Consider the following 13,174-nt stretch of genomic DNA (forward strand, 5'->3'; position numbering starts at 1 on the left):
TCCCCTCTGATGGGGGACTGAGAGGTTTCCCTGGGACCTTTTGCCCTCTGCCACCGATACGCAAGGAGCCTGAGCCATGCCATGCCAAGGGTGCCCTGTGGCAGCAGCAGGCTGGGACAAGCTGGCTCCGCTGCCACCAGGGACGACAGGATGCACCAGAGCCCCCCTGGCAGCTGGCTCATGGCAGAAGCAATACAAGGAAAGTTGCTGCCCCCTTCTCCATGCAGCTGCGACAAGAATGCCTGCCCCAGGGCACAGCCTGGGAGCTGCCGCGGGTGCCGAGAGCTCTGCCACGGGCAAACACACCCGGGGGGCTGCCGAGGTCACCGGCCACAAGGCATTTCCCAAGGGAGCGGGTGCAGCGAGACACGGCTGGTGCGGAAGGAGAGCAGACCGTTACAGCCAGGGCTGCCCGACACGGCAGCTGTAGCACCCCGCTGCCTGTGACACCCAGCACAGGGCCAGAGAGGCCACGTTACAGTGTCAGGGGCTGCCCCCCCCCGGCACATCACTGCAGCCACCAGCCCATGGCAGACCTTCGCTGCAGCGTGGTCACAGTGCCCTCACCAGCGTCACCATCCAGGGATGGCTCTTTCCCTCCCCTCTGGAGCACCCAGCCCGGCTCCCAAGCTGTCCCCAAGGCAAAGACGGTTGCAAGTGGCTCCTGACGTGCCTGGCCCACGTGAGCTCCTGGTTTGAGGGCAATGCAGCTCTGAGGTAGAGCCCGGCCTCCTCAGAACTCCCCGGCTCTGTGTCCCTGGCACAGGGAGAAACTGCCGAGGAAGCACCACCTGCATCCAAGGATGCGGAAGTGCAGGCTGGACGCTTGCTTTGCTGTGGTGCCACCCTGCACTGCTCTGAGCAGGGGCAACCAATGCAGTCTGGTTTTAGCTCATTCTCTACAAGTTGGTCTAAAAAAAGCACTTACACAACCTCCCTTGGGAGCAGAGAGGGGAAAATGAGAGCAAAACGTGCTGATGGGGACCATCAGAGCAGCTATAACACAGATGCCACAGAGCAGGGCCTACACCTGCAGCACCGTGAAGCAGGAAGGTGCCAGTTAGACCTGACGGGATCATGCAGTACCTTATGCAGCTGGATGGCTGCATATGGGAGGGCAGCAAGGGCTGTTGCACACCTGCCAGGGAGATGCGGAGCACATGGGTGCCACACAGCAGTCCCTGTACCTGCGGCTGTGTCCCATCCAGGCAAAATTGCTGCATCCGACTTGCTAGAGCCAGCCCCTACAGCAGGAGGTACCAGCGGCATGAGACCAGCTCCAAAGCCCATTCAAGGCTGGGTGTTCAACTCCACAAGGTGAACACGAGCCACCCCGTGCTGTGTGCTAGGTGAGGCATGTCACACACAGCCCGCACCCACAGGTGAGACAGAGACTGTGACAGGAAGAGACCCCCCAAGGCCCAAGGAAATCAATCACCTCCTCGTGCAAGAAGGGGCATTTTGAAGAAAGGGACCTTGTCCATGGCATGTCTGTTACAGTGAGATACAGGTAGAGAGGGAAAGCACCAGCTTCACCTCAGCTCTGGGGGCCAGCTGGGCACCTGGAGCAACTTCTAGGCAGTGGCCTCATAGGGAGGGACAGGGCACCTCAATGCCCAGGGGTTAGGGAGCAGGGCAGGAGCGCTCTGATGGGCACAGCTGCAGCCTTTGTGTTACCTGGTTAAAAAGGGAGATCTCCAACCTCTACTCGATGAGCAATGGAGGACAAAACCCAGCAGAGCTGAGCTAATTGCAGGGAGAGAGGCCAAAGGCAGCTCTGGGGGAATCACTGGAGGAGACTCTGCTTATACAGACACAACCAGAACAGCCAAGGGGTATGTGACAACTGCCAGCAGAGCCCCTCTGCTCTGGCCATGTGGGAAGGGTTCCCTGGCTCTAACCCTGTCCCTCAGCTTCAGAGAGCGGGTATCTGTGGCTGCTGGGAGGGAATGGGCAGCTCCTGTCCTGACCTTGCCCAGTTGGCTCAGAGCCTTTGCCTGACATGCACAGCTGAAGCCGCCAGACACAGGCAGTGCCTTTGCTCCCTCTGCTATTTGAGCTGCACCCCCAGCTCCGGCCACTGACATGCGTCAGCCCCAGGGGTTTTTCAATGGTGACAAACTCGGTGAGGGTTCAGGGCCAAGGTGTCCTGTGGTGACTGAGCCACAGCCTCCAGCTCCTTTTGCTTGTGACCAGCATGGATTCGTGGAAGGGGCCAGTGCTCACTGCTCCTTCCTGCTCATGTCTGATTAAGTAACAGCAACACTGCATGAACCAGAGTCATTTTCCCCAAATCAAAAAAAACTCACCCCTGCTCCTAACCTGGAGCATTCTGAGCACCAAACACCAGCAGACGAGGCTGCAATACAGCAGCTCAGAGCCCTGCTGAGGGCCACACAGGGATCATACCATTGCTGGCTGTGACTATGGGCGCTTCTCAGCCACCTGCTGCATCTCCTGCCCTTCGGGCCCCTGGATCCAGGGTGACCACACTCCTATCTCAGGGCTCACTCCCTGTCTGCAGCCAACTGCCAAGAGATGGTGAACCTGCAGTGCTGTGTCCTGATCCCCATTGCTCATCTGAAGAGAAGGTGTCAGGGCAGGCCTGAAGGTACAAGTGCTCCTGAGCAGTCACCAGTGAAGGTCCATCACCCACCAGCAGAGAAGCAGCAGACAGCGACAAACAGGCTGCCTGGGAATCCTGGATCATCCCAAAACACAGGGAAAGGGGCCACAAGTCTCCTCCCCTCCAGACCTGAACAGATCTTCTTCAAAGCACAACCTGCCAAGGAAAACACCTCAAAGCCCCACAGGCTCATGCTGGCTGCACAGGGGCACATTGGACCTTATTCACGTTTCTCTCCTTCCAGACTGCATCGATCCGCTGGATGAAACAGGAACCCTGATGAACCTGAGCAAAGTGGGAAATCCTGCATCCGAATTCACCTACGGGAAAAGGATCACTACAGCCACAGTCATGGAGAGAGATAGCACAGCTCAGCCTCTGCTTTGGGGGTGTTGGCGTCACACCACAGAAACCCTGTTACCTGCCATGAAACGCAGCAGTTCATCGACCTCAAAATCCTTTCACACCACAAGCAACAGGCCCAGCCTGCAGGCAGCACTCAGACTGTTCCATTACATTGACTGAGAGAAAAGCAGCTCCAAGCTTCACCTGACACTGGTGACCTTGAGAACACTGCATAACCGACTAAGGCTTAAGCCAACCGTATCCTGTCACACAGCCAAGACAGGTATTTTCTTAGCTCCAGACTCAGAACAGCTCTTCAGGAAGAGGGGATTGGTGGAAGAAGAATGTTATTGAAGATACTGTAGGGCACATCCATCTCCAATGACCTCTCTCCACTGGAGGGCAGCCAATCCAGCCTCTGCTCAGTCATGGATCTGCTTTTGCCAAGTCATGCAGGCACAGTCCTGTGCAGGAAATATGGAGTCGTGCCTTGTCCTTGAATACCGGTAACATTATGGTAGCTTGATTTTAGCTTGATAATTGAATAAAGACCACACACAAGTGATAGGTCCAAATAAACTCATTTATTTCTCTGTAATAAATACAATGCTAGCTGAACTCCAGTCTCACAGCTCCAACCATTCCTTCTCTCCCCTACTAGTCTAGAAGTGAGTTACCACTACAAGACTCCTGTCTGGCTCATCTGTTACCTCCAGCTCGTTCTCTGTCCATCCTCCCGCTGCCTGCAGGCAGCAGGGCTCTACACCAGGCTCCTCTTCCCTGCAAGGGGACACATTCTTCACAGGAGAGAAGAAACACCTACATGGAGAAAGCACAAGTTCAGCATTAGGTGCATGTGCCAGCAGCTCTTACTTAAAGGTGACCAGATCAAGACATAACTCCCCACAATCGCCTTCAGCAGGTGCAACAGGAATTAGGGCATCAAGTAGGGAAAGCAGCAAGCTTCCCATGGCATAAGAGAGGAGGAACATCTAAGAGAGCATCTGCAGACTCACCATCTTTACAGGACAAGGTCAGGGTCATCTCCCCTGCCCTTTCCAGTTCCCTTCTGCATTCCAGGACACGGGAAAGACAGAGCTGCTTCCCATTTAAAGCCCTGACGGGCACTCTAACCTCGGTAGAATGCTCCTGCAACCTCTGACCCCTCTCAGGTATTCTGGCAACAGCTCCCCCTCTGCCCAGCCGTCCCGCAGGGGCACAGGCTCACCATTGCTGTACTTGCACTGCTTCAGCGCCTCGTTGAAGCCCTCGCACAAGGTCAGGTCTCTCTGGTTGGTGGCGCACTCCAGGAACTGCTTCATCTCATAGTGACAAGGGCCGTAGCTGGGCTGCTGCAACACGGGCTGCTGCCGGGGCCCGGCGGGGAGGGCCTGGTCAGGAGGGAGCTCTGGGGCAGAGCCAGCTCCCCAGCCAGCACCGGCTCCGTCACCTCACCGGCTCCGCCAGCCCGGCCCCCCCCCCGCTCCCGCCCCGAAGGGCAGCCCAAGGACGCCGGCCCGGGGAAGCCCAGCTCCGGGCTCACCTGCGCGGGAGCCGCGGCCTTGGCCGGTTCGGAGGAGCCGCCGCTGAAGGCGCCGGTGAGGGCGCTGCCCACGACGTGTCCCACGGCAGAGCCCACGGCCACGCCAGCCGCCGTGCTCGCCATCTGCGCCATCAGCCCGGGCTGCGCCGGCTGCGCCGCCGGCACCGGGGCCGCCGGGGGGGGGCTGCGGAGACACCCGGGTCAGGGAGCGGCGGCAGCGGGCAGAGCCCCCCACCCCGCCGTGCCCCCCTCCCCGTACCTGGCCGGGGCCGCCGCGGGGCGCCCCACGCTCCTACTGCCGCGCGCCATCGCCTCGAACTCTCCCGCCCCGCCCCGCGCGGCGCCTTAAGAGGAGCCGCCGCCGACACGTGACAACGCGCGCACGCTCGCCGGGGAGACCGGCGCCGCGCCCCTCTGCGCATGCGCAGGTAAGGAAGGGGCCGGCTCAGAGCACCGCCCCCCGGCCGTGCGCCGCTCTACCCCGCCAGAGGGCGCCCTCGGCCCGGTGCAGGGCCCCGTCCCGGGCCGTCGCCGCGGAAGCAGCGGGGTCGCGGCGGGGCGTGAGCGAGGCGGCTCCTGCTGCCTCCCGCCCTGTGTCCGAGCTCCCCCGGCAGACGGGCTCGGTGCCCGGGCTCCCCCCACAGTCCCTGCTCCTAGCAGAACGCCCCGCAGCCCGGCCTGTCCCTTCCAAGCGCAGAACCATGGCCCGGGCCCAGCCTCCTCGAGGAGCCGACCTCCGGTGCCGGCGGGATTCGGCCGCTAACGCCGGCCTCTCCTCCAGCCCGGGCAGCCACTGGCGCGGTGCCCCGGGAGCCTGACTCGCCTCGTCCCGCACCCCTGGGGCTGAGCTGCCGCCGGTGTTTAACGGCCCGTTATGAGAGGGCACCGGAGGGGCCGTCAGTCCCCCCCGCCTAACAGCTGAGGGACGGCACCGCAGGAGGAAGGATTTATACCGATGTGCTGGCTCCTGCCCCCGGGGGAGACACTGACACAGCGGCTGGCCCAGCCGTGGCTCGGCTCGGTTCTGGGCCCCCAGCACTGGGTGAGGACCGTGTTCTGCTGAGCGCTGCAGAGCCACGGAGCCGATGGAGAAGGACGAAGTTTTGTGCAGTCGGGCAGGAGAGGAGAAATGCCTGGGAGCAGGCAGGCCACGCAGGGGGGAGCGGGGAAGCGCTGCCTGCGGGTGGCGAGCACAGCACAGCACAGCACCCCTGCGGTGGAGGCTTCTGCAGATGGGGTGACAAAGAACAGCTTCCAGGAGCGCGATGTGGTGGCTTTGCAAACTCTCAGAGGCTGCTTATCCCAGGTGTGGGGTAAAGCAGGAGAGAGCATGAAGGGGCTTGTTGGGAAAGGGCGATGGAGACAGTCTCTGTTGCATGGGAGATGCTGGGTGGAGGAGAGGTGGATAATGACGGGCTGGGAGAGGGAAGATGAAGAGTCCACAATTGGGGCAGAGAAAAGAGGGTGCCAGGGAGGAGCATGGGGAGGAATGATGTGGTCTAAGCCACTGGCCAGCACAACAACTTTTTCAGCAGCCCTCTAGATACAAACCAGCAGATCAAGGAACCCTCTGCAAGGCGTGGACATAGTTGGGAAGTAGGAATCCATGGAAAGATGATGATGAGCCCTCAAATAGCGAACAGCCAGGCTGGACGACGCCAGCTTTACCTTCAAACTAATTTCCTGACAATCATCTCTGCCCTGGCACCCCAACTGGTCTCTGGGGCCTCTGGGTCTGTGTCTGCTCAGTGTCTCCCTGGACAGGCCTGGTCGCCTGCTCCATCTTTGGATGTTCCTTATGCCCTGTGGAGTAAAAGACATTTCAAAAATTGAGAAGGATCCAGAAGCTGTCCAGGAAAAAAAAGCTAAAATAATCCCAGCTCTGTCATGTCTCCAGGGCTGTGTTTGTACATTGAGCACGTTACGAAAGCCAGCTCTTGGGGCTGGTTCATTGACTGGCAGGAATTAGAGAGCTAAGTCACTGCAGGGCTGGCAATTAGCTGCTGTGTAAATGTTTTTGTAGAATCAGATTTCCAGCACGAGGGGAAGAGAAAAACATTTGTAAAGCAAGCTGCCCCCTCGGCGATGGAGCCGCGCAGGCAGGGGAGAGCTGCAGCTCCTGCGCTCCGGAGCAAAGGGCCTGTGCCTCAAACACGCACAGCTCCGGCCTCTCGAGGGGTAACACCCCCAAATCCTCCCTCCTGCAGCACCAGAGAGCTGCTCTGTGTGGCTCTGCTTTCAGCTGGAGCAGCAGCATTTTATATGTGGCATTTGACTGTCCTGCCCACTGACAGGAGAGGGGTGAAAAGCAGTTGTAAATCCATGAGGATGTGACTGGAAAGTCCCTGCACCAGCAACACCTGCACTTGTTCCTTTTCCCAGGGATCCATGCATCATGGGAAGCAAAGTTTCCTTCCCTTTCCAGCCCCATCCCATTGAGCCACAAGCACTTGTGGGGAAACAGAGGTCTTCAGAGAGAAAAAGAAGGGAAAACAAGGGTGACCTCAGGGAGTGCCTCGCTGCGAGGAAACCCCAAGCTCAGCTCTGTGCCATGGGCATGGTGCAGCCTGTCAGTGCGTGGAGCTGGGGCTACAACACTTCTTCTCTCCTGGTTCATCCCTGGTTATAGGAAGAAGCTGAGCATGTGCAGGGGGAAGAAGAGAACAGACTTGCAGGGGCACAGGGAATGCCAGACCTCCATCCATAAGAACTCAGGGTTCATTAGTTCCACTATGTGCAGGGCAAGCTGCTGGAGGAGCCTGGGCTTCACGCTGAGAGCAACCCTTGAAGCTGCGTCTGGGGTCCCTTTGATTTGGTTAATTAGACACGAAGTTTCCCTGTGCAGTGGGAGGCCGGGTACGGGCCGAGGAGCACAGCAACCCCGGGTTTGCTATGGGGTAATTTACTGTGGCCGGCTGAGTGTACACAGCTCCACCTGCACCAAGCCCTCTGCTCCCGGCTGGAATGTCCTCAGCGTCAGGGGTGGAAGCGCTGTGAGGTGTCCCTGGGCAGAGCCCTGGAGCAGCCAGCCTCCTGTTTTCATCCATAGATCAGTTTTCACTTATTTTTTCTTAGTATCAGTTATTTTCCTAAGTAATAGTTTTCACTGCTTCCCTGGCCAAACTTCCTAATCCCCCTATTTTTCAGCTTAAATTTGAGCTCTGATTCAATCAAGTAGCTTTGTTTCTGCCACTCTCTCTTCCCCTGCTCCAGAAGATCCCTCCTTACATAGTTCAAGTGCTGAGGCTTGCCTGCACTTGAAGGTTAACTCTGGATCAAGGGACACAAATATGAAAGAGAGTATTCCTGAATAGTTCTGGAAAGCTTTACTCAAAACCAATTGTTTCTGAGTAACCCAGTGCACTGGCCTGTACCTTCCTCCTGTTAGCAGCAGGATCAGGTGAGACAAAGGCTGTAAAAAGCAGGTCTGTTGTTTCCCGCTGCTTCCTCCCCATTGCTCTAAAAGCAGATAATCATCTCCCCCTTCAGAGTTTGCCTCACTTCAATCCTGACGCTGTCACAGCCGAAATGGGGCTACAAATTGCTCTAGGAATTCCCCAAGCATTTGCATCACCAGGGGTTATTTCACAGGTAAGGAATGCAATACCCGGCCTCCTGCCTCCCCTACCTATCTCTGCTCCTCCATCGGGTCTGTCTTTACCAGGCTGCAGTTTCACAGGGTATTTACTTTGGGGATCGGTGACAAGTGTCACATTCCTGCCGAAGCCTTCTCCCCGAAGCCATGCGAGATGGCAGCACGTCCCTGCCACAGGCCACCACCAGCAGGTAGCCATCTGGAGATGTTGATGGAGCCTCCCGAGCTGCAGGCTGGCGCTTGGAGAACCCTAATTACTGCATGCAGGGGCAGATCTGGGCAGTGCTCTGGGTGTACCTGAATTTAAGTTATTTGGGTTAACAGCAAATTGCACGGGATGATTGCTCGGGGATCTGGGCAAACTATTCAAAGCAGAAGAAAGCGTCTGATGAATTAGCCAATATTTTTGTTTGTGGACAATCCCTCCCCCCAAAAAAAACAAGAAAAGAAACAAATCTCCAGTTCTTACTGGTGTGTTTGCTACCCAAAATTACTCCATGAATCATCTATTACTGAATGTGTTGCAGTCAGTGGGTTTCTTGCGTCCTGCTTTTATTTTCATCTTTGAGCTCTGGGTAGTCCTAATTTTGCTTTGTGCCAAGTGGTGGGTTTCAGTCTTCCAAGTCCACACAGAGCTTTCAGGTCAGATGTGAATACACAAGCACTGGTTTTTCATCCTAGAAGGTTTTCTGCAAGCAGAAGTTTCAACTGACAAATAATCAAATAAAAATGAAAAAGGAAACTTGCTACCACTAAGTGGAATTCACAGATTTCTCTTGAGCAAAGGGGCACATTTCCCATGGTCCTGCCTCACTGATGTTCCCCTGAGGGATAACAAAGTGGTGGCATCACAGGTAGGTGGCATTTGATGGCCTTGCCACGGCAGCGTGGCACACAGCCCTATGTCAGGCTGGGTGCGACAGACTTTGAGCACACCCTCCCTACACAGACTTCTTCCTGTCTGCATCCTTCCTCTGTCTCTCTTCAGCCAAAAGACAATGCCTGGAATGAAGTGACTTATGGCAAAGGTCAGAGATGAGAAAAGGGAGGAAGAAAAACCGTGGTGTCTGAGCAGAGGAGCTGCAGATGGCTGGACGTGACTGCACGGGAAGGGGAGGCAGCACTACAGAGGCCGTCTCAGCTTTCAAGTCTGGTGCTCCCAGGATCTACATGCCATTTCTTGGATGTGGTTTGCCCCCAGGGCAATCTCAACAGCTGTGAAGTTTCAGCAGATGAACAATGTAGTTTTCAATAAATTTCACCAAGCAAATGAAAGGATTTTAACTCATTCCTGCTAGCCCACTTGTGGTCTGATGGCTCTTCCAGACCTCAATACACTCACATCACAACCCCAGGGTCTGGCTGCTGGAGCACACCTAAGCTGGACTTCTCTGCTCCAGGCTTTTGAAGAGCTCTTCCCCATCCGAAGAAGCTTCTCTCAGCCATGCCCATGGGTCTTGGGAGGTGTAGGTACATCTCTGCGTTTACCTGCACAACTTAAACCTCCCCGGTGACCCAATGCGGAATGAGGATGCCCTCACCTCCAGGTGAGGAAGAAAGAGGCAACATGAAGAGAACTTTTCCAAATCTCCTCTTCCTCAGTGGCAGTTGTATCTCAGAAGTTCAAATTCCTTTATATTCACACATCCAGCATCAGGGCTTGTGCACTCGGAGGCCTGTTCTGATCCCAGCTGAAGGCTGATGCCGTAAGTTGTAACTAAAAGAAGGGCTTTCATGTCCCCAGATTCCTCAGCCATACCTAGTCAAGAAATCACCTCTGTCAATACATCACCGGTGTATCCTCAGAGAATGAGGATGACAATTACTGTGGGCTCTATGAATTCACCTGTTAAATATGGGATGAGGCAGCAAACCTGAGCTCAGAGCTTTTGTTTCATTTCCTTCGTGGCTGCAGAGCACTCCATGAGCAAGGCAGGCAAGAAGCCAGCGCAGGTTGGTTTGGTGTGTGTGGAGGATCTGAACAGTGAGGCGCTGCCCTTTGCTGCCTCTGCTCTGCCTGGTTCAGGGAGCCCAAAGCAGCCAGCTGGCATCCCCAGCAGGAGATAACGGTGCTGAGTGGGCCCTGGAGGGTTCTCACACCTTTACAGGCTCCCTGTGTTACCCGTGCTGTCCTGGTCAATGGGCTTTCCATTTCCTCCTCACCCAAATGCCTGCCCGGAGGCCATTCCCTTCCACTCTCACAGGGCTGCTCCCTGCCCGGTCTGGTTCCCCCCAGCCTGGTGCAGCCACAGCAAGCAGGAGCTGTGAGCTGTGGTTTCCCAAGCACAACTCCAGGCTGGGAGGTGTCTGTAGTAAAACAACTTGTGAGCAAATACAGAAGTGAGGATGGGGTCTGTGTAAGGCAGAGGCACCCGTGACCTTCTAGGAGGCTGTTAGCACCAACCCATGAACAGCTACTGCTTTGAACTAGAATATTACAGTTACTACCTCTCCCATCTCCCCCTTCTCAAGCAAAGACAAAGCCCCTGTGGTAGCCAGAGAGACCTTGTGTGATGCTGCAGCCTCTACACAAGCAGTTCACAGCCACCCGTGATTGGAGTCCTTTGTCTCAGCTCTCCAAAACATCTCCTGAGTTTTAATGAGCACACTGCTCTCCCTGCCCTACTGAGGCTCTCCAGCCACCAGCTTCCAACATCTTTCCCCAGATGGAAACTAAATACTGAAGACCTTCTTCTTTTTCCTCTGTAAAAGAAGATGGAGGTGTCTTCTTTTCAAATGGAGGGTCAATAACCCCTGCAAATACACAAGCAAACCTTGTTGTGTGCTCTGGTTTGACATGATTTCTGTCACAATGTTCTTGTTCCAGCTGCAATCCTTCATAAAGTGCTGAGCTCAATACAGGGTCCATCCATGGGCTACTCTGTAGGAACAGTCCATACATTCTCTCCTGTAGAAACAGCCTGGCCTTTGCAAAACCAGTGGTCTGAGCAAACACCTCAGCTCTCTGGAAGGGCTGGGCACTGTGTATGCAGTGCTGGATCCATTCCCAGCCTTGTGCAAGCTCCTGTGGTGCTCCCTTAAGACAGTTCTTTGAGGTGTTCAGGTTGGTCTCTGGGTGCTTCCCTGGATCTGAGGGTTCTACAGTGAGTTTGTGGTGATGTGGTCTCAGAGTCCAGCAGTTGCTGTCCAAGAGAAAGTAGAAAAATATCTTGGGCACCGAGCTCTGCCACGCTTCAGCAGCCAGTTTATGCCATTCATTAGTGGCAATGCAGCATGGGTCACAGATGTGTCCTTCCCCACAGCACCTAGGGCAGCATGGGGTCCAAGCTGCAGGACACTGCGTCACTGCTGCATAAATTAACAGCTGTCAGAGGCTTTGCATCCCATGGGAGCCAAGAGAGCACTCACCAATGAAAACCCACACCTCCGTGATTTCTCTTCCCATTTATCTCCTCTGGCCTGAGTTCACTTGCTCTCTTGTCTTTCTTCCCTGTTGGCTCACATCCTTAGTGCTTTCACATGGCTTCATTCAGTCAAAGCCCACAGCACTACCCTGATGCTGGGGAACCAACAAGCCCAGCTCCCTCCTGGCCCTGAACACATCTATCTCAGTCCTACTGAGATGTGGGGAGCACTTTCCCCTTCCCACTGCTGGCCCTGGCCTGCCAAGCTGGCCTGTGCATCCCGGGGATGGGCACCTCCCACCCATCACAGGCAAACGCAGGCAGTGGGATGATGCCTGAGCAGTCTGGAGGGGCAGGAGGGTCCCATCACAGCCAGGCTGTGCTGAGAGGGGCTGGGGGAGTGGTACCTGGTGCAGGGAGGTGAGTTCAGCAGCGTTTGCTGAGGAGGGAGGAGAGGGAGGGAGGTGAGGGGCTTGGCTGCTCTGAGCAGAAACGTGCATGAAGTAAAGCCTCGACCCACACCCTGAATTCCACAGCTCAGCTCCAGGGACAGGGGGAGGGTGAGAGGACAGGACGGGACATTTCCATCAGACCTGCGACTTGTTTGTGAGTCTCATCTCACCAGCCCTGCCTCCTCCTCCCTCGCCTCCACCGCTCAACCTGGGTTTATTAACGCAGTTCCCCTTAGGCTAGAGGGAATCACATCCCAGGAGACATTCCAGGCTCCGCTCAGCTTCAGAGGGGATCAGAGGGAGCCAAGGGGTGGGGGGCGCTTCACCAGGACGTCTCATTTGTGGAGCACTGGCAGGTCGAGAGCGCTGCAAGACGGCACTAGCAGCGTCCTTATCAGGCACGGAGCAGCCACTGGCTGGATCGACTCTCTGCTCGGCTCTGTATCTCCCAGCCACTTCTGCTCTGTCCAGGCAGCGAGCTGGAAGCTCGTAACCCGGCTCTGCACAGCTGGGCACAGGAGCCTGGGCAGGCTTTTTGTTATTACCCTTTTGCTCAGGTGATGAACACAACTGTTGGTGACATGCAGCTAGGTCCAGGCTGCTGCAAGGGCTGGACCCATCCCCGAGCACCGCAGGGCCTCACCCGCCAGCTCCTCGCACTCTGAAGCAGTCGGGGCTGACACCTTTCGCCAGGAATGGGAGCTGGCTCCCTGGCGTCTGGCTCCTCAGGTGAATTGTGGTGTGCCCTGAGCCTGCGCCAGGAAAATGCCAGCAGATGAAGCTTCGTCTCAGGCCAAGAGACATGAAGATGGATGTGTTTTCCTTGCCTGGCTTATCTTGCAGGCAGCGCTTCTCACCGAAGCCCTGCACTGTTTGTGTGCTCTCAGCTCCTGGCACGGGGGCAGGCGATGATTAGACAACAAACACTGTGGTGCACCTCTCCTGAGCCTGCAGCCTGCCCCTGCCCCTGCCCTGCCAGACCATGGCCCAGCAGGGAGATGCTTCTCAGGGGCTGAATCCCGGTGATACAGGGGAGGAAGAGCTGCCGGACCTCACAGCTACTTGGGCACCACTTGAGCTGTGGTGCAAGCTATGGGGCTGGGGCTGCCCCAGGGACCAGCTCCATGACTGGACCCCTGTGCAGATGCACCTCTGCACAGCAAGGGGCAGGACAGTCCTGGCTCCACCTCGCTTGTTCCAAAGTTGGAGGAGGCAGTGGTGCTGCCCAGCAGCTCTGCAGGCAGACAT

At 56.4% G+C, this 13,174-nt stretch overlaps 1 protein-coding gene across 3 annotated transcripts; it reads right to left on the bottom strand.

The window, feature by feature from the left end:
• Positions 1-3,536: 3,536 nt before the first annotated feature.
• On the bottom strand, positions 3,537-4,822 carry CHCHD10 (coiled-coil-helix-coiled-coil-helix domain containing 10). Of its 3 annotated transcripts, none has more exons than XR_013957957.1 (3): positions 4,515-4,822; positions 3,988-4,335; positions 3,537-3,790 (listed from the first exon to the last, which is right to left on the bottom strand). XR_013957957.1 is itself a non-coding variant. In XM_080629013.1 (3 exons), exons 1-3 carry the CDS (start codon positions 4,644-4,646, stop codon positions 3,771-3,773), a joined length of 315 nt encoding a protein of 104 aa, XP_080485139.1. In that variant the 5' UTR covers positions 4,647-4,822; the 3' UTR covers positions 3,537-3,770. The 3 variants fall into 3 exon arrangements, 1 of the variants encoding a protein (XP_080485139.1); XR_013957958.1 differs by having other exon boundaries at positions 3,988-4,362; XM_080629013.1 differs by having other exon boundaries at positions 4,200-4,362.
• Between the last annotated feature and the right edge of the window lie 8,352 nt (positions 4,823-13,174).

The sequence above is a fragment of the Psittacula echo genome (genome assembly GCF_963264785.1).
Source record: "Psittacula echo genome assembly, chromosome: 13".
NCBI classification, from domain to species: domain Eukaryota; kingdom Metazoa; phylum Chordata; class Aves; order Psittaciformes; family Psittacidae; genus Psittacula; species Psittacula echo.

Coding starts and splice junctions, on each gene's coding strand:
- CHCHD10 (XM_080629013.1), bottom strand. CDS start 4,646: ATGGCGCAGATGGCGAGCACGGCGGCTGGCGTGGCCGTGGGCTCTGCC. Junction 4,363..4,514: donor AGGCCGCGGCTCCCGCGCAG/GTGAGCCCGGAG, acceptor CCTCCTGACCAG/GCCCTCCCCGCCGGGCCCCG. Junction 3,791..4,199: donor GCAGTGCAAGTACAGCAATG/GTGAGCCTGTGC, acceptor TTCTCCATGTAG/GTGTTTCTTCTCTCCTGTGA.